The sequence below is a fragment of the Drosophila persimilis genome, unplaced genomic scaffold (assembly GCF_003286085.1).
Source record: "Drosophila persimilis strain 14011-0111.01,24,50 unplaced genomic scaffold, DperRS2 tig00000191-arrow-pilon, whole genome shotgun sequence".
Taxonomy (NCBI): Eukaryota; Metazoa; Arthropoda; class Insecta; order Diptera; family Drosophilidae; genus Drosophila; species Drosophila persimilis.
Window position 1 is genome coordinate 9,068,224 of NW_020825298.1, and position 25,169 is coordinate 9,093,392.

Here is a 25,169-nt window from a genome sequence, read left to right on the forward strand (position 1 = left end):
TACTGACTTAGTATCGGGTATAACTGTAGAGTTGCGGTGTCCGCAGCAACTCACAACGTTCCCCCTCGTTTGGATACTAACTTTGATGGAGTTCAAAGTTCTCATTTCAATTAAGATTTCGATCCATATTCAAAGATCTATGTACCTTTCGAGATAGTCAAATGCTAAAAACTGTAGAAAGATCTACAAAAGAAAGAATTCTACCCACTCTCCCTTCAATATATTGTAGATGGTACATGGCATTCCCACAATTAGAACAAAATGACGATTAGAGAACGATCAAAATGCTCTCCAATTGAAGAAACAATCAATCCTCCCACTCTTCAAGTGCTACCCCCCACCCCACCCCCTCCAAAAGACAGAAAAACATCAAAGTGGAACCTTTTTTTTTTTTTGAATGTTGATTAATGGAAAGAAGAAGGAGAAAAACTTCCCAACTGTTTGCTGCCTCTTCATGTGGCATGTTCCAAATGCCACATATTTTGAGCTGCATAACGAATCATCCCATTCCCGTTTCGATTGATCACACAGAGAGAGAGAGAGAGAGAGAGAGAGAGAGAGAGGGGGGGAGGCAGACCGGAGACCACTCTTCTGACAATCGCCAATGATTGATCGGAGGACCGCATGTGGAGTGCGATTGAAAAATCGTTTCATATAAATTATAACTGTAATAAAGAGCGGAAAACAAAACAAATATTTCGTAATGGGTTTTCAATTTCCCCAGCCCACAGCCACTGCCACACCCACCCACACCCACTCCCCAGAAAAAGGGAGGGAAAAAGAGGGATCAACGGATCTTCCAGTGCCACAAATTTATGTATTTTTCCAATGAAAACGAAAACTTCTCAGAGCCCCCTCCATTGTCGTGGAAAAGGACATGCTTCGGTGATCCTACAACAAGTTTTAGTTGTTCTAGTAATTAATTTCCCTACGTCTCTCCCTCGCTCTGTAATTTTGTGCTACATCATGTGGCATGTCCATCTGCCACCGCCGCCTTCTTCCTGTCAACGCGTACAAGAATGACTTCCTCTCTCCCACTCACTGGAGGAAGGTCTTCATCTGTTTTCATGAAAATTTGCATTATATATCCTGAGAAAAGCCATCAAACCATGAACTGCGATTTCATTGGAATTTCATTCTCTAGACAAAAACAACAAAAAAAAACTAAAAACTAAAAACATACACAAACCAGAGATCCGATCCATCTACATGTGATGGATCGCATAGACTGGAAGAGATAAAGATACTAAACAGAGTGAGAGAGAGAGATACAAAAGGAAATCTTTGGGAACCGAGCGTTGGCGATGTAATTAACGATAAAAAGACCTACAAAAGTTCAAAGTTTACTTCGAAGAAACCCCAATAATTAAATTTATAGAAAAGACAAAAACAACCCACACAAGAAAACAAAAGACATGGAAAAACCAAAGTTTAGATGCATTTTGTGATACTCTTTTTAGTTTGGGGTTCATTTAAGGGGAATTTCTTTATTTAAAGTCGTACAAAAATTAAGGAAATTTAAAAATTTCTTTTTATTGCCTAGCAAATAGCATTTCATGACTTTTTTTGGTATTTTTTCATATATAATACCAAACACCATCATATTTTTCACAAAACATGAGATATAGTCATCCGATTTAACTGAAACTTGAGGGTTTTGCCTAAGAGCCTATGGACTTGATAAACAAAATTTTATTTTAACCAATCCTCAAAAATATTCGTTATAAAATATGAATAGTGATCTGATTTGAATGAAACCTTAGAGAATTAATAAAGAGTCCATAAGGTTGATTAATATAAAGATTAATTTCTCTAAATAACAAAACAAAATAATTGTTTACTTAAAAAACACAAATTTAGATCAATAATCGTATCTGATTAAAATATAACAATTCGAGAGTATAGATAGCAGAAGAATAAAAATGTTCATTGGATTAACTATAATAATACAAGAGTTATACACATAAAACATAGCAAAGATAAAACCTTATACAAATATTCAACCAAAGAACCCCAAAGAAAAAAGAGAGGAAATCGTTGGAACGAGACTACTATATCCTCTATAAGATCAAAGACTACTTTCAAGCGTTGCCAAACATCTCACATACCCTCTGATACCCTATTTAAGTGAATTTAAAAGGAAAATCGAAGTCAGATAAAGATCAAGAAGAGCTTGTAGAGAGACACCACACACACACACACACACACACACACACACACACGAACAAAGCACAGGCAGGCAGGCGGGCGGGCGGGCGGGCGGGTGCACACCATCTGATCAATCAGAAAGGTGAGCATACAATATATCTCTCTGTAGAGTCCCAGTGTACCCCTCCGTTCTCTTCGTTCTCTCCATTCGTACCATAAATATGAAAATCGTGACTTGAACGCTTAAAAAGCGCTTAAAACGTATTAAGCAAACACACATTCATATGGAAAACTTGTCGAAAAACGAAGAGAAACGAAGAGGAATACATAATTGAAAAGAGAGGGAGAAGAGATAAATGTGCCAGAGGAAATTGTCAGTCATAAGGTCATCCCGAAATTCCTATCCCCCCACCCATATGGAAAGATCTATCTCTAATATCAAATAATTACATGCGAGCGCAAAAGAGTTTTTCCCCCTCCCCTCGAACCATTTGACAGATGTGGAAAGGAAAGGAAAGGAAAAGAAAAGAAAGAGGGGGAGGGGGAGGGTGCACCCCTACGCACACACACTCGATCGCTGGATATTGCTTGGTTAGCTGTTCAAATACTCTTCCCTTCCAGGCCACGGCACTCCGGCTCCGGCTCCGCCTTTTGTCTATTTCTGAAGCAATTTGTGTTTATTTTTATGTTTTGATAAATGCATTTTCCTGCAGGCAGCCGAGGGAAAAACGTTGCGGAGGTCGTTCACTGTTTAGTTCTTGGTTCAGTTCTCCATTGAATGGAAACTCTAATTGGTATATCAATAAACCAGCTCAATGCATGAAATAATTGTTAGGAATAGTTGAAATATTAATCAGTAATATCGTATATCGTAAGCTCTATAAATAATTGATACATTTTTCTTGCATTTTTCCCGTCTTTTGTCTTTGAAAGAACACGAGAAGACGCGAATGAACATGTGCGCAAAAGCTAAGGCCAAGTTAAGGTGTGTTTCGGAATATTACACAAAGGAACAGATAAACATACATAGTTCCTAAATGCAGCTAAAGTGTCCAATATTAAACCATAAAAGTGCAACAAATTTGCATGTTATAAACATTTGCATTCTTAAGCAAAGCATTCGGTAATTATCAAATAAAATACATTCAAGACATTTGCGGTAAACACTCTCTCACAGCAACGGCACGGCAGGCACCTCTCTCTCTCTCTCTTGGCTTTCGTTGGGCTTCGCTTTGCTTTTGCACAAATAAATTGGAAACACACCTAAGAATTTACCGCAAACAAAAACAGAAAACTCTCTCATCGGCACCACTCTGTCTTTCCCTCTCTCCCACACTGTCACTGGCAATTTCGCTCTCTTTGCTTTCGCAACTTCGCTCTGCTTGTGCTCTCTGCTGTCGGTATGCTGTCGGCTCTTGTGTTCTTGTATCGCTTAAGCGCCGTCGCTCGCGAGTTCTCGGGTGGCTGAGTTGTTAGAGCATTGGACTGTTAACCCAAAAGGATCCAGGGTTCAAGTCCCTGCTGGGGCGATTCCAACTCCTTTTTCTTTTTTATTTCGTTTTAAAATATTTTAATAATTATTTTTCCATACATTCTTCTCATTTTTTATTCTGTCTTTTTAGTTTTTTTGTAGAGTGTGGGAAAGAGCCTGGAGGCTGGAGGTTTCATTCATGAAAATGAAAATATGGTGCATGGTGCAACAACATAATTAGGACAGGAAGAGGGCGGTCGGGTCGGATGGTCGGTCATCCGACCAGTAGAGCACACAAGCAATGCCCGCCAGGCAATTTGTCTGCATGGGGCATGGAGCATGGGACCCAAAAGTCTCTGATGTCTGAGGTCCTCCTCCTACTCCTCCTCCATGACAGAAGCGCAGTGTCTGCGCCAATTCCTGAGCGATGACTCCGTAACGCCCCCAAACTACGAACATAAGCCAGTAAAAAGGAATAGCTTTGGGCAGCGAAGCATTAATACCCTAGAATATCCATTCATGCCCGTTTAAGCAATGCTCCGTTTAACTTTCATTCTAAAACAAGTTTTCACACACACCCTTATTTTTCAACCGATATTTCCGAACCATTCCGATTCATTGACTCAGTGAAAGACTAATATAATCAAAGTCTTCTCTTCTTCGCCATCATATCATCCCACCCAATATACCCTCTTGAATACCCTTTTATAATTCCTCTGCCAAAAGAAAAGTGATGACCAGAGAGAGATGGAGACCACTATCCCCCAGAGGGAGGGAGTGATGCAGAGAATGCAGAGAGTGTGGGACTGTAATGGAAGCCGGAAACGGGGTGGATGCCAAACAGATTGAATCATTGGCCAGACCAGGCCTATGGCCACACCGGGCACGATCCGTGTGGACAAGTTGCCGCAATTTATATCTGGTGTCCGCCGGGTAGTATCTCTTTTACATGACAGATTCGGGGGAACTTTGATTTGGCGAAAATTGCATCTCGAAAACGGAAATTAGTCGAAGTCAAAAGTTGCGACCGGGCGAAAGTCATTTATCATTTCGGACACATTTTATTTGTGTCGCTGGTGTCTTTTTTTTCGCATGATCTTTCGGAACAATTGCTGCATGATTTTACAGTTACGCATTTAACGGGAACAACGAGTTGGAGAAGGAGAACAGTGGATGAACAAGTTCTTGGAAAAAATAATAAAAATCATTAAGAGATTAGAGACAGATTTACTGGCAGGGAAACGGGGTATCATAGCCTATTACTAGAGAGGATTTCGCATAGAAGAGTATGGACTTAGAGTAGTTTTTAGAGGATATCATGGGAATATCATGCATCTGGTGCGGATAGCAGGGTATAAATAAAGCACTTGTGCCTCGATAAAAACGTTTCAACTAAAGAAAACCCTAAAATCAATAACATTTCCGTCGTATTTAATTCCTATACTCCTTAGAATATTTGTGTTAAAAATAGTTCAATTATGTGTTCATTTTCTCGTATTAAAACCTATCCCAACATTAATTTATGAGAACTTTGCGCCGCGCTTCTTAAATGACTTTCGAATATTCGTAAGCTATTTTCCCATCCCGGAAAGATGTATTTTCAGGCAATTCAAAACTGATTTCATCCCATGGTAAACGGCCTTTGTGTGGGCCATGAAATGAGGAAAGTAAATCTCGCACGCGGCTTAAACAGAACCGCGAAGACATATCCCACATTGAGTTATGAACCCAACCGCACCGCACCGCTCCCTGCTCCCCTGCCACTCTCCCTCTCTCTGTCTCTATTCCTCCTCTTGGCCATAAAGTACAAAACAGCTAACAACTTATGGCCGGTTGCTGCTGCTGCGGCTGCTGCTGCTTCTGCTGCTGAGGAAGAAGAAAAAGATGTGTGTTTTATGATGACTCACGGAGCGGCGCGTCTTGCGATAAGATCAATCATCAAGCCACAGAGAGGATTGGGGGGCGGGGGCGCGACACAACGAGCTCTCAACGATCTTGGACGCGCGAGGCAACATTTGCGGTCGCCAGCCGCCCCGCCAGTCGAAGACAGTATCTGACCATTCAAGCCATCTCTCATGATAACACTATTGAATACGAAAGTAGACAAGTTTCGGAATCATAATCGTATATGAAAATACAGTACGTTTCATAGCTGGAAGAGCTTCATTTTCAACAGACAAACGAATAGAATACGTTTAGATTATATTTTCATCGAATTTTGTGGAATATTTTTGGTATTTCATTGTTAAAAATACCGAAACTCTCCTATTCTCTGCTTTGTATCCTTTTTGTTATGCGAATTTGTACAGCGAATCAATGCCATTCGAAAACAGTCTATGTCCCCTTTAAAGGGCATAGCGTATGTCCCAAAAAGAGCACTCCATGATCTCATGATCAAGGTCGATTGATTGTGGGGGTATTCCTCCCCTACGACCTAGGATACGCATTCAGGATTCGCACTCAAAGTCTTTGAATCCATAGGCAAGCATATCTTTTAGATAAAAGCAGATACAAATTTAATAAAATATAAAAAACATACTGAAATATACCAACAAATATTAAGAAATAGACAAGAAATATGAATATACCAAAATATATCACTAAATACTTTAAAATACTGAAACATACAAAAAAACCGATACCGATAATACTAATATACCAAATGGCCTGATATCAATATATTTTTGATACTCACTGTATTTATACACATGCACACGTCTTAAGATGAAACCGGCTTTGATTTCTAATTATTGGGAATCGGTTTATGCTTTTTTTTCTGTGCGTGTGTTTTTGGGTATTTTTTTTCGATCGGTGGTGGTGTCTCGTGAGCCTCGAATTAACAGCGGAAATAGCTGAGGCGATAATGCCAATAAAAAAAAGAGCTTCAAAGTTCGTTTCTCGCGTTTTTTCAATAGAAAGGCGTTTTATTTTTAAACATAATTCCAATTAAACGTTTGTTTATTGGGAGCCCCTATGCGATAGCATCCCCCAAGCCCCATAACCGACTGATAATGAGGCGTAAAAGGTGTTTAGGCTTAGGCCCGGCCCTCACTTGCTATGGGAATCAGTCCGGAGGGGGAATGGGCGTTTTCCAACTAGGGTTTTTAATAGCAACGACCTGTCTGCGTAATAACTCAATGTCCCAGAGTCCGTGGGCGACAAGAGACAAAAGAAGAAGCCGGTGACGGAGACGGAGACGAGGCAGAATTCATTCATTTCCAGGGAGGAGCAGAGCATAATGAAGCATGAAAAGCTTAGCCAGCCTGAACACAGAGTGCCGAAAGACAGAGGAGGGTCTCCCGAACAAAGCAATCGTCTGGGATGCCACAAACAAAAGGATAGAGAAGGGAGTCGTCTTTTGCTTCTGCTTCTGCTCCTGCTCCTGGTTATATATCACATTTCGATTCCTAGGGATTTACAACTCATTAGAGGAGATGCACCTTCATTTGGCATGCCCGTCACGAAAGATATATGCTCGTGAATGGTAGTACCAGCAAAAAGTACTCCCATTGGCATTCTCCTTTCCCGTTCATTGAGTGAATCATCATCAACATCTCTTGTGGGCCACCTTAATAGGCAAATCATGTACTGAAGAGAGGGAGAGACCAACAGGTTTTCCATATAATTCCATTATTGTTACTTCTTTCGGGCTTTTGTGACTTACTTTTTTGTGACTCTTGTGACTGGCATGATACTTCGATTTCCATTTCCATTTCGATCCGCTTTGGAGCTTTGGAGCTGGTCGAGTGTTACCTTTTTGATTATGATTCATAATTGCTTACAAGTGTTTACAAAAAGGGCTTGGTCTCTGCACAATTGATATGTGGTGTGGTGCGGTCTTGGTTCGTGTTTGGGGGCATATAATCATGCGAGTATTATGCATATTCCTATGTAAATGCTCTCGAAAAGTGGCGGTAATTAGTCAGCATATAAGACAGCTGTCACGTTTTGGGATGGCGGATCTACGGGGGGGTGGGTGATGTGTGGAGTGTGGAAGAATTAATACTCCATCTACCATTGATGGATGTTTATAATTAGCTTTTTCTGCATGAATTAATGATCGTTATGTATCCTGAAACGAACACATTCTCAGCTCCTTTTTTTACTAGTTCTTTTGGTTCCGTTTTTAGTGGTTCTTTTTCTCTATGTTGCCTTTTCCACTGATTCCTTTGGCTCCCTTTATGGTGTGCTTTTTGCCACATTTTTTTTGTGTCATTTTCTACTGGTTCTTTTGGTTCTCCGTATTATGGTTCTTTTCATTATCTCTCTCCAGATTCTCCAGTTTTCATTCTACTGGTTCTTTTTCCAATTATTATTTTCCTAATCTTTCTACGGATCATTTTGGTTCATTTCCAACTGGTTCTGTTCATTGCCCACTGATTCCCTTTGGTTCATTGTCTATTGAAACTAGAAAAAGTTCTTTATCTCAGAGTTCGTGTTGAAATCGAATCAACCGAATATATTTCCTATTACACTTCCATTCGTATATACCTCGCTCCGCTTTAAAGGGTATCACAAGGCAAACAAGTAACTGTAATCAGGCTTTATTAAGTCTTACAGCCGCCTTGCGGTTGCAACTGCAACTGCCACCGCGGGACACACACACTTCCTCCTCTGGGGGCAACCGCAGACGACAGACGACTGACGACTGACGACCGACGACTGAGGACATCAGGTTGCCCCAAAGAGGCCGGAGGGGGCATGGAAATTAAATTGAGGACATACAGCGACATGCCATACACTCATTTGTGGATCTGCCAGGAGAGAGGTGACATCTGGAGAGAGATGAAGATGAAGGACCGTACGGACCCCTTAAAGCTTATCAAAAACATTTTGGATTTGGCGCCAAAAAAAAGGCACAGAAGACAGAAGATTTATAAAAGGCATAAAGACACAACCAGCACGAACCGATTGTGGATTGGGGATTGGGGAAACGGGACCAGACCACCTTGAACACTCGAAAAAGACTCGACTCCAAAGACAACCCAAAGACTCTGCTAATTTGTCAGAAGAAAAAAACAAAACGAGACTCGAACATCGAACATCGACCATCGGTGGAGCTGCTGCTGCGGGTTGGCTTTTTGTAATTCTACGAAATCAGCTTTAAGCCATTTCGATGGAGGAGGTGGAGGCCCTAAAGGTGTCAATTCGTGAAGAATTTTAAAATGCAAGCCGATGAGTAATAATCCCCAGAGAGACAGACAGACACACAATTTCTCTTAAGGAAAGCGAGTCCAAGTCCATTTCTGGTGATAAATTTGAATGTCTAATTGAAAATTCTCAACAATTATGGCAGATTGATCAGCAGACACCGAAACACTTTTGGTAGCGTCGTAAAAACCACCCAAAAACTCATAAAAAATATGGCGTTTCTGCACCTTCATTTAGAAAAGTGGCTACCGGTGGCAGGATTAGGAGACACTCACACACACCACACACATGCCGTGGGGCAGGCACTTTACGACCGAACATTGGAATGGGTTATATGTAGATGCAGATGGCACCTCCATTAGCCCAGAGGGCAATGGGCATTGGGCATTGGGCATTGGAAATAGATATACTGGTACCCTTTTTGCCGATTTATGTAAGTGTATATTTTATGACACGACGGAGGGAAAAACGCATAAAACATTGCCCATCCACGGGTTTACGTACCAAAAGTAATTATCTTTCGAGTATCGAACGACGTGACACGCTACGTTGATCAAATTACGAATGGGTCATGTGGGAATATTGCTTAGAGCAGCTCAGAGATCTCTCTTCCATAAGTACTGGACTGTGAATTTCCTTGGGAAAGGTAATCCTCTTTATCCACTTGAATGGACATATATTGAAGTTCCCAGGAAGTTCTGATCAGGCATTAGAAACTCTACCTCAATATACCTTAAAGCAAAACCATCCTTACATATCCGGGTATAATTCAATGTAGAATTCAATAAAGATAGGCACTGGAGAGTCCCATCAGTATTCGATATAGAAACATATCTTCAGTCCTCAATCCGCATTCTTATGAGGTCTTATCCCATTCCAACTGCTCTCCAAAAGAAAGGGTGCTCCCATCTTCGTATCTGTCCCACTTTTAGGTATATCCATCTTCATTTCTCTATTTAACACGCATTACCTCCAGCGTGCCCGCCTCCTTTCGAAGGAAATTGTTATTTACAGCCTTAATCTGCGCGAAATGTATTAGAGAGCAGAACGAACCCGCTCGAATGGGCAGGGACGGGGGAAGAGCGAGCGAGAGAGGGAGAGACCGTAGAGAACCTGCAAAGTGTTTGCAAACAAAAAGAGTCCCAGCCCAGGTTCAATTAGCATACCACCGCGGTGAGCCATAGAAGGCACAGAAGAAAAAGGAGGAGGTGGTGGTGGAGGAGGTGGAGGAGGAGGTGTGTTCTACACTCTACTCGTGGGACTGGGGACTACGATTGGAGTCCAAGCTGCGATTTTTATGACAGGTTAATGACACAACCGACGACGATGTCCGCAAAACGACGACTCCAACTCCAACTCCAGCTCCAACTCCTATAACGATGACGATGACGATGATGATCAAGTCCAGGCGGGAGTGCAATGACTAGGTTGACTACGTGGATGGTCGGTCGGGGCTACTCAGTTGCACTCGCTGACTAGCTGACTGGCTGACTGGCTGGCTGGCCCATTAATCAGGTACCGCTCTCTATGTCCAGGCTATGACCCCAATAAACATGACAGGACCGCTTGGACATGGAATTACAAGGAAGAAAGAAGAGCCATCGCAAGCAGCTGGAGATGGAGTTGGCGTTGGTGTTGGAGGAGTCACAACACATCCTCTCTACACTTTCCAAAAAGGGGGTGGCCGCGCGAATCAATCAATTAAAGGAACATTTTCTACATGAGTTCATCGAACCCCGCCTCCCCCCCTCCGAACCACGAACAGCTGCAGCAGCAGCCACAAAACCGTAGAGGGGTAGAAAAATGAAATGAATGGATGGAAAAATTATAGAATAATAGAGTGATTGACACTCCATGCTGTCGTGGGGTATACAACGGGTGCTTCGACTGCTGGTGGTAGTTGTCACGAGGGTTATCCCTTCTTTAGAGGTTCTTGAGGTATTAGCTTCTTTATTTTGCTATCAATTGAAGCTTTTAGATCTATGGAGGGGTTTACTTTTTTTTACTTCTTCGATCATTTCATTCAGAGGAAGCTGTGACTCTTCTCTTAGTATGCTGTCTATCTTAAATATAAGATCATATTAATAAGATTTGCAACAGAACATTTATAACAGTTTTCCATTAATTTTCCTATCCATAAACTATTTTCAACCCTTGCTTATAAATTTGTTCCTTAAAATAAAACGTTGGGTACCCATATGATCTCTTTCCCTAAAACCCTCATAAGGAGGAGTTGTGCTTTCGATGATTATCTTGCAAGACCACAGATTATTCATGGAATATACATATACATCTAGCTATTGGGCTTCCAGCACCCTTAGACATATTTACACTTCCCTTTAATAAACCAATTTTTAACAAATTCTGTTGCATCATTTTAGGCGTCGTCACCGGCACAAAACATCATCTCTTATATCTAATTCAATTGGAAAATGCAAAAACTTTATACACACAAAATAAAACAAAAAACTAGAGGAAATCCCCAAGGCTTTGCCCCATACCATACCCAGGCCATAGATAGAATGCTTACCCCAGGAGCTACAATGTTATGTAGATATTTTTGCAGCCAGAGGCGTCCAGTGGATAATCCTTTTAATTTAGGCACAGGCACACAGGATATTCGGGGTGCGGCAACAAAAACACTCACGCACGCACACACACACACACACACACACGCACGCACACAGATACACCAATACAGCAGCAGAAGGATACACTTGAAAAACTTTCGTGCCTTGGGTGGGGCGTTGTTTCTCTTCTCTTCTCGTTTTCTCGTTTGGTTTTTTTTTCACCGTTTTTTTTTGGGGATTTTTATATACGCAAAAGTATTTGAAATTGCGACTCGAATGTTCCTTTCGGTTAATATTTATAGATTCAATTCACTTTATAGATTCGGTTTTCTACATTTCAATGGAAAATGCGGCAAAATATTTTCTTTTTTAAAAGATACGAATCGAAATAAGGGTGGATTCGGGTGTTTGCCGCCCGAGAGCTGGGGGATAGATGAAAACCAATCAAATTTTCAAGGGTAGTGCAGCCGGCAAAGCTTTTCGTTTTGCCATAAAACAACAACACCGAATAAATCTCGAAGGATACACAGATAAGGGGTCCTTCGTAAGGAATATGTTTTCAGCAATTATATGTGGGGAGAGATCGAGAAAATGGAGAAACAAATGCGAGAGTTCACGAGAAAAGTGTAACACACGTCCGGACGCGACCAAGAACCGCTAGAAACTCCCGGCACCGGGCCGATGAACCATTCGTCCTGTCGTTCCGCCCGACCGAGAGCCCCGTTAGCGTTCGGGTTCATCCAGGATATTCCAATTGGAATGGCAAAACGGGATAGGACACAGGACTCTTTCTGGGGGTGAGTTTTCGCCGGCTTTCTTGGCTAGCAAACAGCTGCTTTTGTGTGTGTGTGTGTGTGTGTATACCAACCACAAAGGTTGCTTTGGCTTCCAGTGGAGACTGGAAGGGAGGATGTGTGGGAGGCTTGGAGACTAGAGTATGGGCGTCCCAACCAAAATACCGACATTTGTTTTGAAACGAAAGCAGCCGGCTGTGTGTGGTAGAGTAACCTTTCACCCTCCCCACCATTTCTCCCACATCCCTCCAGTTGGTACGCAGATTGGATGGCAGCCGGCGTAGGTGCCGTAATAACGACGCAATAAATGACGAAACCATGACGACGAGATGAGACGCACACTTGAACATGAATAATGAAGCCCACACGGACACGGCTCTCCTTTAATTTCTGTTCTGTTTTGTTCTGTTACGCCTCCTGCCGCCTGCCTCCTTCAAAGACATGCCATTGTCGAGAGCCTGACAACTGGCTAACGGATGTAACTTTTCCCCAAATGAAATATGGGAGACGAGCGGGAGTGGAGTGCGGCTCATCTTTTAGGGGGGGATTTGTGATCGGAAGAAGGTTTATGATAATAATTATTTTGCGATAATCGTTTACATAGATTTGGGATTGTAGTTTATCGATTAATTATCAATGTGATCGATTTTAAATCGATTTGAAATCGATTAAATCTCCATCAGAGCACTCACCTCCACATTCTCCACATCGAAATAGCAGAGTGTCCGCTTGGTAAGCTCAAACCAACGATGTTTATAGTTGACCGGCGTGAAACGCTTCTTGTTTTGTGCCCGCTTCACCATGGAGCCGCTCTTGACAACATCGTACAGCCGCTCCGACATTTTGTCCATTTTGGCCTGAAAGGATTTGCTGCTGGAGCGGAGGGAGGCTGAAGACTTGATGCTGCCATGGTTATGGGCATTCCGCTGCATCTTAGTGCTCATCATCATAACGAGAGATGATGATGATGCCGATGATGGTCTGGAAAAGAACAAAAATATTATGGCAACCAAAATATCATGCTAATGAAAATGTTTTATTTTTGTTAAATCTTAGAAGAAGACACCAGAAAAAAATTGTTACAACACTAGGGGACAAGGCCATAAATCTGTTCAAAGGGGGCGTGGGCGTGCGAATGTTGTGTGTGGTGGTGGTGCCCCAAGTGGTGGTGCCATTGACCGTGGAACATTGGGAGTTACCTCCGCCGCTGACTAATTGCCGTGGGCGTTCCGGCGTTCTGACATCAATCAGAATGAAAGAGGCCTCTCAGAAACACTACAGAGGGAATCGCTATGGACGAGAGACAAGTCTTCGTCTACAAGTCAGGCAGTAAATCGAACGATTAAATGGACAATTAATTAGCCCCCGAGCGGACGACAATGTTCATCGCAGCGAATGACCTTGAACCGAACCAGTTGTACAAAACAGATTAAAGGATTACCCTGATCCTCTCTTCCTTCCTTGTGGAGAAACGAAGCGTGTAAGAGGACAAACAGAGAGAGGTAACAACAGCAATGCGCGCACTCTCTGGAATTATCACACTTCAACAAAAACGCCAGCAAGCACCAGGAGCGGAGTGGCCTCCAGGGGAGATCACTGATCGAAAGCAAAGCCCTTACGCTACTGCACAACAGGAGCGGAATGCACCAATAAGAGGGTTTTAGGGAGGTTCCCTCTTCTACTGTTCGCAAAAGATAACAAGAACAGGAGCGCCCTGCCACTGCCTCCAAAAAGAATATCTCCAATCACGCCCTCATAAAATAGAATCCGCTACTGCGCACACAACAAAACAGTACAAGAACAGACACGTCTGCATCTGCATCCAGCGAAAGGCAACAAGACAAAAGCGAAAAATGCGCTAGCAACAACAACAACAATCACAAAGAGGACGCCCGCACTGTTGTTGTAGATCTGCTCTCAGCCACCTACTCCTATCCCACACCCCTGCCCCTGAACACACACACACACTCATCCTCAAGCACTTTAATCAGGCAGAGCCGTCGCTGCAAAGAGAGCGGGGTCTTGAGCGCGACGCGCATTGGCATAAGTAATAAAAAAAAAGGATGGCAGAAGGCGCAAAATGTACATAAATCTTCCGGGAGGGGGAGCGAGACAGGGACAGGAGACAGGAGACAAGAGCTGAAGCTCTACAGAGCTCTATAGCGGGCGTGGCCTGGCAACTCGTTTTTGTTTTTTGTGACTTTGAATTTCGCCACGCAAATGGTGGCAGGGCCGTGGGTTTTCGCTTCTTTTTGCGAATGACTTTCATACTGTTTATTATTCTAAAATATGAAATTGGCAAATGTGCAGCTGGCAAACGAATTCCAATTTGAAACAGAAACCCAATCCGATCAGAAAAAATTCTTGTTAGAGAGGGCTTATCGGCAAAGAACAGAGAAAGCAAGTGGATTCGGAAATTTTAAAGCGCAGCTCTTGCGACTATAAAAACAATTTGTGCTGATAAAACAAAGAACAAAAGACGAAATTTGATATTACAGAAAAGAGAGAGAGAGAATGTGGGAGAGGGAACTTGTGATAACTGTGCCAACAACTTACCACAAGTGCCGTTGATTGAGCAATTTGAAGCAATGACCCGATCGAAACGCGCGACGGTGGCGGCGGCCCCCGGAACAGCCGGCAAAAATCACTTTCGTTTACGCGGCGAACAAAACGCGCGAGACGACGACGACTAGTGGAAACGGCAACCGACCGGATTGTTCAGCATGCATTTGCATACTTACCGCCTGTGGGATATGGAGGCAAAAAAATTATAAACAATATCGAAGGCACAGCTGTGACACGCACACATCCATCACACACACACATACACAGACACATGCAATGAGCAACAGGCGGCGACGCAGCGGAGAATATCCTATATATGTTGCTTGATAGCGTTGCATTCACGGATTAGCTTAATCTTTTATAAACATTTCCAGCAATCTCTTGTTTTGAATTTAAAGCAAAAATCGCTATCAAACCCGAAGGAAACGGCGCCGACGCAACCTTCAGCCGCAGTGTGACCGACAACACGAACTTAGCCCACTCAAGCGCCCTTTTTTTAAACAGAACTACAACTTGAGTTCAGCCACGGAAATTAATAATTCTTCTGGTATATCCATCCTATCCTTCATCTTTTCATTCAAAAAAGACCACAATATCTTTTAACTGAACTGTGCTAATAGTCTTCTTCATCCGTTTCAGTGGCTTATTTACATAGCAGCTGGTCAACAAAGGGCTAATCGATCGAAAATCATATTACTCGATTTTGATATTCTGTCTAATGTTACTAGCTAACTAGGACCCTCAGCTCTGAACACATAGTTTTATCCGATTAATAAATCAATTTCGCTACAAGACTGGCTAGCTTGAACTACTCCCTTTTAGTGGATTCTTTATAAAATTGGGATTAAAAAAAGGTAAGAAAAAATAATGTTTACATGGCAACTACATGGTAACTACGCATGTAGATCCTGTTGATTTTTGCAGCCAGCGATCGATATACGATATAAATAGTTACTTTTTACTAAAAATACCGAAACTTACTAAAATACTGCACAACGATAACAGATCTTGAAATGAAGGCGCCAACTCAATTAAGGTTGAAGATTTCTTATTTTCACAAAATACTGTGTGCTTACATATTTATTATACCTTTTTTACGAGGCCTACAAAAATAGATATACGAGCTTTCATTAAGCAGGAAATAGCAGAAATTTCGATTCAAAATGCGTGTGGGAGAATGGATTTCAGTTTTCCTTCTTCTCGATGGCAGCAATGCGCCAGGCGCCCACCGTATACCGCAGCCAGATCATGCCCAGATCGCTACCCATCTGCAGCCACGACCAGAATGGCGTCAGTTTCGAACCATCAATCTCTGTCCAGCGCACAGCCACCTCGGACATGGGCAGTTTCAGCCGCTCGGCGAGATACAGCAGCTCCACATCGAAGGCCCAGCGTTGGACATGGAGGCTGGTAAATAGTTTTCGGGCCGTGGATCGTGTAAATAGCTTAAAGCCGCACTGGGTGTCGCGTACAGAGCGCACGGCAAAGAGCCAGACGAGTGTGTGGAAACCATGCATCAGGATGGTGCTGGAAGCAGAGGATTTTTCATTAAGAATAAGATTAATTTTCAAATTGTTTTCCTGCTTACCGGAAAAAACTGCGACTGGCAATAGCATCATCCTCTAGATGAGCCCTAGAACCAATGGCTATGCCATCGTGTCGCCAATCTGACGCCAGGCTGGACAAAGATTCCTCTAGCTTGTCGTAGTCTGCGAATTTGGTAGCACCATCCGCATCGGCAAAGAGCAACTGCCGCCCTCGGGCACTTAGAACGCCCATACGGACGGCTCCACCCTTGCCACGATTCTCCACGAGCTCCATGACACGAACTTTGTCGGCTCCGTGCTTCTTGGCATAGCGCAGGGCCACAGAAACAGTGGCATCGGCACTACCATCACTGACGACAATCACCTCGTAATTGAAACTGGATTTACCTTTTGATTTCTCCTCGAGGAAGGCCAGGCACTCATCCAACATGGAAGGCACTACAAATGTACGACAAATCATGTGATGATTACTCATGCTGAGGAGCTCCCATTGCGGTCATTCATCATGAAAGGCAATTAACAACATACAACGCTTCTCCTCATTGTAGGCCGGCACAATCACGCTCAGCTCCAATGTTGGGGCATCCTCAATGCTGGGAAAGGCCACCGTTTGTATGCTCTGCGGATCCAAAAAGGACTTCTCATCCGAGTGTCTCACTATATTCGGATAGGGTTTTGTTTTATACAGCACCACAGCCACAATCTGTACAAATCAAAGAAATATGAAGACTTTTTCCACCTGGGTGTGTGTGCGTGTTCGTTGGCATACCACAAAGCCCGTCGCGACTGCTGTCGCAAGCAGATAAAATAATAACTGGAGCAGACAGGGACACATTGTGGTTTGATTGGGGCTACCTGTTAGCAGACAACATTACTTCTCCAGTTTGTGCGAGATAAAAAACGCGCAAGCCACGTATTTTTTCTTGGAATTTTGTTGCCGAATTTTGCAGCTGATAAAACAGCTTAGAGATGAGCCAATGACTGATAAAAACTATCGTTTACAATGTTGGTTTATGTGGATTATGTTTACTATTAGAAGGTTTCTTTTTACTGTTAAAAAATTAGTTATCAAGCAACAGGTTATTTTTTTAATTCATATCTATTTGATTTGCTATTGTATGCTTCAAATGCAATGCAGTTCACACCTATCGCGAACACTGCACATCTCTAAGTGGGGCTGAACATTAACAATATATACCAGAAAAATACTGAAGTGCCATGGAAATTCGCTGGCAGACTGTAAACCGTTTTTGGAGTTCAAATCTTCCACAACATTAATAATTTTAATAATAATATACAAAGTTATATGATATGGTTCCTAAGAGAGACACGCACTCAACAGGTCTTTTAGTTTCCACCCACGCAACACACAAAATGCGCCTGCGCTCTCTTTTGAAGAGCACGAGAGAAGGTGAGGTTCCTCTGCCTCTCCCGGCCAGATACACACCATGGGAATTTTTCATCGCAACTAGAGGCCACCAATTTTGTTTATGGTCAATTAAAATGTCAATGTGAATCGGTGACACCCCCTAAAATGCAGTTATTACTCCTAATCGTTGCTGCATTGGCCTGCCTTTGCCTCTGCAATGGAGCAGCCGGCGGCACGTTGCAGGCAAATGTGGGTGAACTTTTTACGTACAAAATTGAACCGCATTTGTTCAATTGGACGCACCAGGTAATCAGCGAACAATTCAGCTATCGCCCGACAATGCGTAACTATCCGGATCTGCCCACCTGGATGAGGTACGAGTACAGCCACGAGTATCATGCGGGTTTTCTCTACGGCACTCCGCCGGAAACGGAGGCGGGCAAGGCCCTCAGCATCGAGGTGATTGCCTTGAATCGTCAGAATTTTGAGACACGCATCACGGACTTGGCCATGTCTGTGTGCCAGAAGTTTCCCACACCGAATGTTGTGCAAATGAAGATCGATAATCTCAATTGGGTGCATCTCATGGACCCGGGACGAGTGGAAAACTTGCGTAACATCTTCCGCAAGGATCTGTGGCCTAGCAGCAAGGAGGATCTCAGTGTTGTGTTCATGGAATCGGCCGTCAATATGGGCGGACGCCTGCCGCTGCGTCCACAGCAGCGTGAGGGGTGAGCCGCTGAAAAATATATCTATCTATCCAAGAAATGATATCGAGAGCCTTCTTTCCAGAGTCATTGTCCATGTGGGCAGCGTGGCTCAGTTCTCGCCGCGCCTGAAGGAGCTCCAAGAGGAAGTGCGTCCGCTGTATAAGCTGCCGTCGTGCACATACAAGCGCACTTCGGTGCAGAAGATCTTTGAGAACGTGGGCTTCAAGCTGGATTGGTGCGCCTTTAAGATGGTCGGCTTGGAGTCGCCCACGGAGATACTCTACCACAGCGGCAAGCAGCAGAACGAGCAGCAGCCAAGTGGTGACGAGCAGTTGCACAACGATCGCTGGATGGGCATCACGCGTGAGGATGTGCCCCGTCGGAACTACATCGATGAGTTTGCCTTTGCCTTTGCCATACCCGGCATGATATTTGCCATCCTAATAGGCATGCTCTCGGCGGTCCTATGCTTTCAGCACCAAAAATTGTGAGTCTGAACGGATGAGCCAAAAATTGATGGGATTTTTATTATTTTTGTTTCCCTTTTTGGTCTTTAGTTCCGATCCGCACTCTGAGTTTTTCTTTGCAAACATTTTTCACATCTGCGAAGAGTCTTGTGCGCAAGCGCCAAGCGATTCTGAGACGGATCATGAATCCGAAAGGTGATATTCGAATTTATGTGTTTTCATTTTAATATCTAGGACCATTTTAAGCCAATAATTTAACCACTCTTTTGACTTACTTTCAGCTCGGTTTTCTTTGAATCTCCCATATCCTCCACGGTGCAGATGGTCAAGTGTGCGGATCAGCCTCTTACTACCTTAAAAAGCCTTAAAGACCCCAATTTTCTTTTGGACAATACCAGCATGCGTTCTCAGAGGTACACCAACAATTATTTGTATAACTCTCTTATTCACAATTGTATTTATTACAGTCCCAGCAACAGCTTTTATCAGCTAGACTGTGGCGCCGCCTCTAGCATTTATCCTCGTCCTAAGCCGCCGCCTTACACTGGCGGCACTTTGGGGCGCAATGGCGTGGACATATGACAAATGTCGCCGAGAGTGCTCTATTGTTAACAAAAAGAAAAGCGCTTTATTACAAGATACTGATCCACAATACAACAAAAGCAATATTGCAGGTTAATCAATCGCTTAACATACATATACCTACCGGAAACACACAAATCAACCATATCGTATTAATCAATTTATATACATTTGTAGTAGCATAGCATATACACATATAACCGAAAATAGTTTTGCAGTTTTGAATAGTGGCAATAAATAAATAATTGATTTTTAAAAAGCGCGGTCCTACCTGTTATCGATTCCTGGTTAAGCAGTATGTAATTGCCATTCACAGGGAACAGCTTTCGCCGCCAGTTTTCTGTTTTCTAGAGTGCTGATAATGAAAGCTGAGAGAAAGTTTCTGGCATTTGAATATAGTTTTTACATAAGAACAATCTGAAACTTCGCAATGGTGCTCGCCATAATCAGCTCCCTCGAGGAGCTCATCGATCAGTACAACGTAAACCTCACACAACTGGTATTCTGCATCTTCATCACAACCATCGTGTTCTTTGGAAGTTTGATGACCCTTGTGGAGTCACATTTGCCGAATAGTATACGCCAGTCGTTTCGTTATGGCAAGCACAGGCACAAGGGTGAAGCCGATGCGCTGGTCAGTTATTTGGAGGTTCCCAAAGGCTGGTTCAAGCATTTCTACATCTTTGCCTTTGGTTGGTCCCTGCTGGCGCTGTATTTGATAGTCAGCTCCATTGCCAGCCAATCTGCGGCGCCGGAATATGCTCTCCGCTTTCTGGATCTGGTGTGCGGCGGTGCCACCAATCGGAAGGTACAAGTGGACTCTACGACGGCTCTGCTGGGTACAGTTCTGCTCACATTGCAGTGCATTCGCCGCTTCTACGAGACGAATTTTGTGCAAATCTTCTCGAAGCACAGCAAAATGAACCTGTCGCACTATGCCGTTGGCTATGTACACTACTTTGGGGCCATTGTCTCGCTGCTGTCCAACACGGCCGGTTTTGTGCGCGGATCGCAGCCCACGGAGTTTACGCCCAAGAACTTGTCCCAAATACAAATCATCTACTTTTTGGTGTTTATGTTCGCCTGGCATCAGCAGTACTCGAGTAATATGATATTGGTAAACCTACGGAAAGATGCCAAAACGGGTGCCGTGAAGACAGAACAGCATTTGCTGCCCAAGGGCGGGTGGTTCAATCTGTTATCCTCCCCACACATGTTCTTTGAGGTGGTCATGTACTTCTGTCTGGCGGATCTGTTCACGCCAGTGCGCACCTGGAAGCTGGTGTTCCTTTGGGTGGCCAGCAATCAAACGATCAACGCTCTGCTCACCCATCAATGGTACAAGGAGACTTTTAAGGATTATCCCAAGCGGCGGCGTGCCATTCTTCCCTATCTGCTGTGATCAAATCCGTTTATTGTACAAATAATTTAGTAGTGGAATTTATTAAAGTCGTTTTTTACACACACGCACAAAATCGGTGCTTCGTTTACTCAGATTTTTAACTACAAAACTATGTAATGTACGGGCGGGGAAACAGGGACATTGCGCAGTCGATTCTATTTGAACAAGAAACTGAAAGAAAAAAATGGAGAAATTAATGTCTTAGTCAGTGGAAATCGTTCTGGGAGGAACACTTACCTATAGGGATAACCTTGCGCCTTGGAGCGGAACACAGACAGTAAAAAGGAGAAGAATACTGTCACAAGAACTAAACCAACCATGGCCATTATTCTGTTTTTATTATGACCCTTTGACGTACCCGATTCAATGAGCAATATCATACCCAAGACAATCATGGCATCTGCGAATTCAAAAACAATACATTAAAATACATATAATACATACAAATATATATATATAAATCTTACTCAGAAACATGACAATGTATGTCTCCACCACCAGTTGTCCCTGCGATGAGCCGTGTATGTAGGCGACGCCACCATTCTGTGACTTGTGAACCAATGGGGGGCCACGAATGTGATTCCACATTTGACCGGAAATCATGGCAAAGCAAAAGAACACAGCAATGGCGCCCCACAGGTTCTTGTTGTACAGGAATTCCAGATTATTACGGCGTATGTACAAAAAGCTGCCCACCAGTGCCACCAGCGTGATCATTGCCACAGTTCCCGAATAGTTGGGTGGACGGAAAATTCGTATGGTCACATCCACACGTTCGGCCACAAATTTGGCTATCGAATCGGCTGCAAATCCCACACGGTGTATGTCCATGGTGTCGGCACCCTTGGGCTTTCCTTTGGCAGGGAAATGCATGAACACAGGGGCAGTGTTCAGGCGCAGCAATTGGAACACCTCGGAGCCCTCATCAAAGTCTACCATGGCAAAGAATAGTTTGTTGGAATAGACCGAGGAGAAGCGGTAGGAGTTGGCGACAATTGCAAACTCGTCGTGGGCATGACGACATATCTGGCATTGACGTGACGGCGCCAGCGCCGTAAGCATCACAATCATTGAATAGTTTCGTGGAGAATTTTTCACATATTCCCGGAATTTGGGTCCATTGAAACGCAGCAGAGGCTTCTTAGCATTCATTTCCACAAGGTTTTGTACTTTTTCCGATAAAGAGAGGCCCGTCTGCAAGTATAAAGAACGCCCATAATGTTTATCTCTTTGGATTAGTGCTTGCCGGCACGGCACGGCACCCCCAACTCCGGACTAGATTCTTAGGGACTCAGAACCCAGGCCGAAAGTGACGTGGCCACAAACAAACCTTTGGTTTTGCCTGTGCGGCTGCATAGATCAGGCAGACGGCGAGCACGACTAGTGCGCCCAGCAGCGTGTTGCGCACCAGCCTCATTATGCCAGTAAATTACGTTAACAATTTGCACTATTTATAAGCAAAATCACAGTAAAAACGTTTTAATAAAAAATATTTTTTCCGGCGACGCATGCAGCTGATTGTGAATGGCCACTGTTCTGCGGCGCTGCCAACCTGCTTGGATATATGTGGACATTCGCTGTGACCGTCAAATTGATCAATAATCGATAGTCGACAAAGCGACGGCAAATTTTTTTTGTCCCTTATTTTAAGTTAAAAGTTTTTGTCTATATTAACTATATATTAAGCTATTTACTCGTATTCATAATCATGAGCGATGTCCTGAAGAGCTCCCAAGAGCGCTCCCGCAAACGCCGGCTACTTCTGGCCCAAACTGTAAGCTAAAATTAACTTGAAAAAAATGCACTATAAATTAAATTTTTTATGTACCCCTACAGCTTGGTTTGTCCAGTGTGGATGAATTGAAGAAGGTCCTGGGCAATTCAGAGGACACCAACAGCAGCCGTCAGCTCAGCGCCGGCGGTCAACGTGACGAGGAGGATGGAGGCGCTTCCTCATCAAAAAATGCACCCAGCGAAACTATTTATAGGGACTCATCCACATTTCTAAAGGGCACACAATCCTCCAATCCGCACAATGACTACTGCCAGCATTTTGTGGACACGGGCCAAAGGCCGCAGAACTTTATACGCGACGTTGGGCTGAAAGATCGCTTCGAGGAGTACCCGAAACTGAGGGAATTGATTAAACTAAAGGACAAGCTCATCCAGGATACGGCCTCGGCTCCGATGTACTTGAAGGCGGACCTAAAGACACTGGATGTAAAGTCATTGGGTGCCAAATTTGATGTGATCCTTATTGAGCCGCCGCTAGAAGAATATGCACGGGCAGCGCCTGCTGTGGCCACTGTCGGTGGTGCACCGCGTGTCTTCTGGAATTGGGATGAAATACTCAGTAAGTGAAAAGAGTGTAGCAACCATAAGTGGTCTTTGGTAAAGGTTTTCCTCTTGCAGATTTGGATGTGGGTGAAATCGCCGCTCATCGTTCGTTTGTCTTTCTCTGGTGTGGCTCTTCCGAAGGCCTGGACATGGGTCGTAATTGCCTGAAGAAATGGGGCTTTCGCCGGTGCGAGGACATCTGCTGGATACGCACAAACATCAGCAAGCCCGGACATTCCAAGCAACTGGAGCCGAAGGCCGTCTTTCAACGCACCAAGGAACACTGCCTGATGGGCATCAAGGGCACTGTACGACGCTCCACCGATGGGGATTTTATCCATGCCAATGTCGACATAGATCTGATTATATCCGAGGAAGAGGAATTTGGCAGTTTCGAGAAGCCCATCGAGATCTTTCACATCATCGAGCACTTTTGTCTGGGCCGCAGGCGTTTGCATGTGTTTGGTAGAGATTCGAGCATCAGGCCGGGCTGGCTTACGGTGGGACCGGAACTAACAAACTCCAATTTCAATGCGGAAACGTATCAAACTTACTTTGCCGAGGCCCCAGCCACCGGTTGCACCAGTCGCATTGAGCTCTTGCGGCCCAAGAGTCCGCCGCCGAATAGCAAGGTGTTGCGTGGTCGTGGACGCGGTTTTCCACGTGGCCGTGGCAGACCAAGATAGTAGCAAAGACAGTAGGAGTCGCTAAATTACTCAAATTGCATGTATTTCTAGTTTTTAAGATCTAAAATTAAAGACTAATGCTGCTGCAGACTGTGGTGGTTGTTCAGATGCCTCATATAAACGTCTAATTCGTCTTCGCTGGAGGATGCTTCGTCTGGCTTGTCCACTGGCTGCTCCACCTCTTCATCGCTGGGCTCGAAATACGCATCTTCCTCGTCTTGTTCGATTAGTTTTAGATCATCTAACGTAGAATCATCGTCCACTGCTGTGTAATCAAAGTCTTTATCCTCGCCGCTGAGAAAGCGTTCCTTCATCATGCTTAAGAACTCGTTGCGCAGCAGTTCACGCTCCCCAGGATTGTAGTATTCCGGAGTGGAGATTTTTGTTACTTTTAGTGTAGCTGGCGGCACCACGTTTTGACTGGTGGAGCAGGCAATGGGGGCATCTTCTTCGAATTCACCCCATTGACGGCGGCAAGCGGCAGGCACTTCAAAATCCTCACACACAACTGGCGGGAGCTCCTCTTCCTCCTCCTCTTCTGGGGATGCATGAACCTCGGATATCTGTGGCTCAACTCGAGCCTCAGATGTCCTGCGACTGCTGGACGAAGCCACCACAGGTTCTTCATCTTCCTGCCGCTCCTGTGGCTTTTGTTCCTCCTCTTCCATGGCTGTCTGTAGCTGTGTTCCCTCCAGCAATTCATCGCGTTGCTTCTTCTCCAGCGTGTGCATTAGTATGCCCGAAAAGCTGGTGTTCCTCACATCATAGCTGTCCCTCGCCTTCTTTTCTTTCTCCGTGAGGTATTGGCCGACCAATTCCTGATAGAGATCCGGTGCCCGCTGCATCATCTCGTGCTCGCTGAAGTATTCCCCTTTCTGTAAGAGCTGTTGCAAGGCCTGATAGCGTCGATTCTTCACACAGACGGTGCGAGTGTTCAGCTTTCGTTTGAAGTCCTCCAGGAGCAGGCACATCTCCTCAAGGTTTTCCTCCGCTTTAATGGGCTCCCGAATGGCCAGGGACTGGAAACTGCTCAATTGGCTGGCATTCAGGAAGCTGCCAAAGCGTATGAGAAAGTTCTCGCGGTTCTTCTCGAATGATTCTTGGGCGATTTGCTGCTTTTCGACGAAGGGCAGTTCCGGATCATCGATTTGCTGCGACTTGAAGATGATCTTGTCATTTTCAGCCAGTGACTTGAATATGTCCATGAGTTGGCTGGGCAAGGAGGCTTTCTGGGCGCCAGTGCCATTGCCCTGAGCCCCAGAATCGTCCACTCCATCGCCTGTGGTCATATTTATTGCACAAATAATTGTAAACAAATGCTGCTTCTTTCTACTGCCAATTGCCATTCACAGGGATATTCCGATTCCCCC

General features: G+C 44.1%; 7 protein-coding genes across 10 annotated transcripts in view; 3 read left to right on the plus strand and 4 right to left on the minus strand.

Annotated features, from left to right (window-relative positions):
• Window positions 1–15,053, minus strand: part of LOC6588754 (tyrosine-protein kinase Btk29A) — a 57,915-nt gene extending 42,862 nt beyond the window's left edge. Inside the window, exons 1-2 of one of the 2 annotated variants that reach the window (XM_026988330.1) lie at window positions 14,691–15,053; window positions 12,827–13,115 (exon numbers count right to left, since the gene is read on the minus strand). In XM_026988330.1, coding sequence (XP_026844131.1) covers window positions 12,827–13,084 — 258 coding nt within the window. In that variant the 5' untranslated portion in view covers window positions 13,085–13,115; window positions 14,691–15,053. The remainder of the gene's footprint in view (window positions 1–12,826; window positions 13,116–14,690) is intronic. The other variant, XM_026988331.1, reaches the window with a different exon arrangement.
• Window positions 15,054–15,747: 694 nt separating this feature from the next.
• LOC6588753 (dolichyl-phosphate beta-glucosyltransferase) lies at window positions 15,748–17,167 on the minus strand. Its single transcript, XM_002014804.2, has 4 exons — window positions 17,016–17,167; window positions 16,775–16,949; window positions 16,288–16,684; window positions 15,748–16,226 (listed from the first exon to the last, which is right to left on the minus strand). Exons 1-4 carry the CDS (start codon window positions 17,079–17,081, stop codon window positions 15,884–15,886), a joined length of 981 nt encoding a protein of 326 aa, XP_002014840.2. The 5' UTR covers window positions 17,082–17,167; the 3' UTR covers window positions 15,748–15,883.
• A 514-nt stretch (window positions 17,168–17,681) lies between these two features.
• On the plus strand, window positions 17,682–19,596 carry LOC6588752 (epsilon-sarcoglycan). Of its 3 annotated transcripts, XM_026988630.1 has the most exons (6): window positions 17,751–17,864; window positions 17,922–18,346; window positions 18,408–18,812; window positions 18,883–18,987; window positions 19,074–19,205; window positions 19,260–19,596. In XM_026988630.1, the coding sequence occupies exons 1-6, from the start codon at window positions 17,781–17,783 to the stop codon at window positions 19,372–19,374; spliced, it is 1,266 nt and encodes a 421-aa protein (XP_026844431.1). In that variant the 5' UTR covers window positions 17,751–17,780; the 3' UTR covers window positions 19,375–19,596. The 3 variants fall into 3 exon arrangements, with proteins under 3 accessions (XP_002014839.1, XP_026844431.1, XP_026844432.1); XM_002014803.2 differs by having other exon boundaries at window positions 17,682–18,346; window positions 19,260–19,595; XM_026988631.1 differs by lacking the exon at window positions 18,883–18,987 and having other exon boundaries at window positions 17,751–18,346; window positions 19,260–19,595.
• A 159-nt stretch (window positions 19,597–19,755) lies between these two features.
• LOC6588751 (polyprenol reductase) lies at window positions 19,756–20,840 on the plus strand. The gene has a single exon (XM_002014802.2). It carries the CDS (start codon window positions 19,805–19,807, stop codon window positions 20,774–20,776), a length of 972 nt encoding a protein of 323 aa, XP_002014838.1. The 5' UTR covers window positions 19,756–19,804; the 3' UTR covers window positions 20,777–20,840.
• Window positions 20,799–22,238, minus strand: LOC6588750 (tumor suppressor candidate 3). The gene is made up of 4 exons (XM_002014801.2): window positions 22,107–22,238; window positions 21,244–21,970; window positions 21,014–21,176; window positions 20,799–20,947 (listed from the first exon to the last, which is right to left on the minus strand). The coding sequence occupies exons 1-4, from the start codon at window positions 22,191–22,193 to the stop codon at window positions 20,932–20,934; spliced, it is 993 nt and encodes a 330-aa protein (XP_002014837.1). The 5' UTR covers window positions 22,194–22,238; the 3' UTR covers window positions 20,799–20,931.
• A 213-nt stretch (window positions 22,239–22,451) lies between these two features.
• On the plus strand, window positions 22,452–23,914 carry LOC6588749 (N6-adenosine-methyltransferase non-catalytic subunit). Its single transcript, XM_002014800.2, has 3 exons — window positions 22,452–22,550; window positions 22,613–23,129; window positions 23,189–23,914. The coding sequence occupies exons 1-3, from the start codon at window positions 22,485–22,487 to the stop codon at window positions 23,797–23,799; spliced, it is 1,194 nt and encodes a 397-aa protein (XP_002014836.1). The 5' UTR covers window positions 22,452–22,484; the 3' UTR covers window positions 23,800–23,914.
• On the minus strand, window positions 23,826–25,126 carry LOC6588748 (coiled-coil domain-containing protein 97). Its single transcript, XM_026988342.1, has one exon. The coding sequence runs from the start codon at window positions 25,086–25,088 to the stop codon at window positions 23,874–23,876; it is 1,215 nt and encodes a 404-aa protein (XP_026844143.1). The 5' UTR covers window positions 25,089–25,126; the 3' UTR covers window positions 23,826–23,873.
• Window positions 25,127–25,169: the final 43 nt, after the last annotated feature.

Coding starts and splice junctions, on each gene's coding strand:
- LOC6588753 (XM_002014804.2), bottom strand. CDS start 17,081: ATGTGTCCCTGTCTGCTCCAGTTATTATTTTATCTGCTTGCGACAGCA. Junction 16,950..17,015: donor CAGTCGCGACGGGCTTTGTG/GTATGCCAACGA, acceptor TGATTTGTACAG/ATTGTGGCTGTGGTGCTGTA. Junction 16,685..16,774: donor CTACAATGAGGAGAAGCGTT/GTATGTTGTTAA, acceptor GTACATTTGTAG/TGCCTTCCATGTTGGATGAG.
- LOC6588752 (XM_002014803.2), top strand. CDS start 17,781: ATGCAGTTATTACTCCTAATCGTTGCTGCATTGGCCTGCCTTTGCCTC. Junction 18,813..18,882: donor TGCTTTCAGCACCAAAAATT/GTGAGTCTGAAC, acceptor TTTGGTCTTTAG/TTCCGATCCGCACTCTGAGT. Junction 19,206..19,259: donor ACCAGCATGCGTTCTCAGAG/GTACACCAACAA, acceptor TATTTATTACAG/TCCCAGCAACAGCTTTTATC.
- LOC6588751 (XM_002014802.2), top strand. CDS start 19,805: ATGGTGCTCGCCATAATCAGCTCCCTCGAGGAGCTCATCGATCAGTAC.
- LOC6588750 (XM_002014801.2), bottom strand. CDS start 22,193: ATGAGGCTGGTGCGCAACACGCTGCTGGGCGCACTAGTCGTGCTCGCC. Junction 21,971..22,106: donor CCGCACAGGCAAAACCAAAG/GTTTGTTTGTGG, acceptor TTATACTTGCAG/ACGGGCCTCTCTTTATCGGA. Junction 21,177..21,243: donor ATACATTGTCATGTTTCTGA/GTAAGATTTATA, acceptor TTGAATTCGCAG/ATGCCATGATTGTCTTGGGT.
- LOC6588749 (XM_002014800.2), top strand. CDS start 22,485: ATGAGCGATGTCCTGAAGAGCTCCCAAGAGCGCTCCCGCAAACGCCGG. Junction 22,551..22,612: donor GGCTACTTCTGGCCCAAACT/GTAAGCTAAAAT, acceptor GTACCCCTACAG/CTTGGTTTGTCCAGTGTGGA. Junction 23,130..23,188: donor GAATTGGGATGAAATACTCA/GTAAGTGAAAAG, acceptor TTCCTCTTGCAG/ATTTGGATGTGGGTGAAATC.
- LOC6588748 (XM_026988342.1), bottom strand. CDS start 25,088: ATGACCACAGGCGATGGAGTGGACGATTCTGGGGCTCAGGGCAATGGC.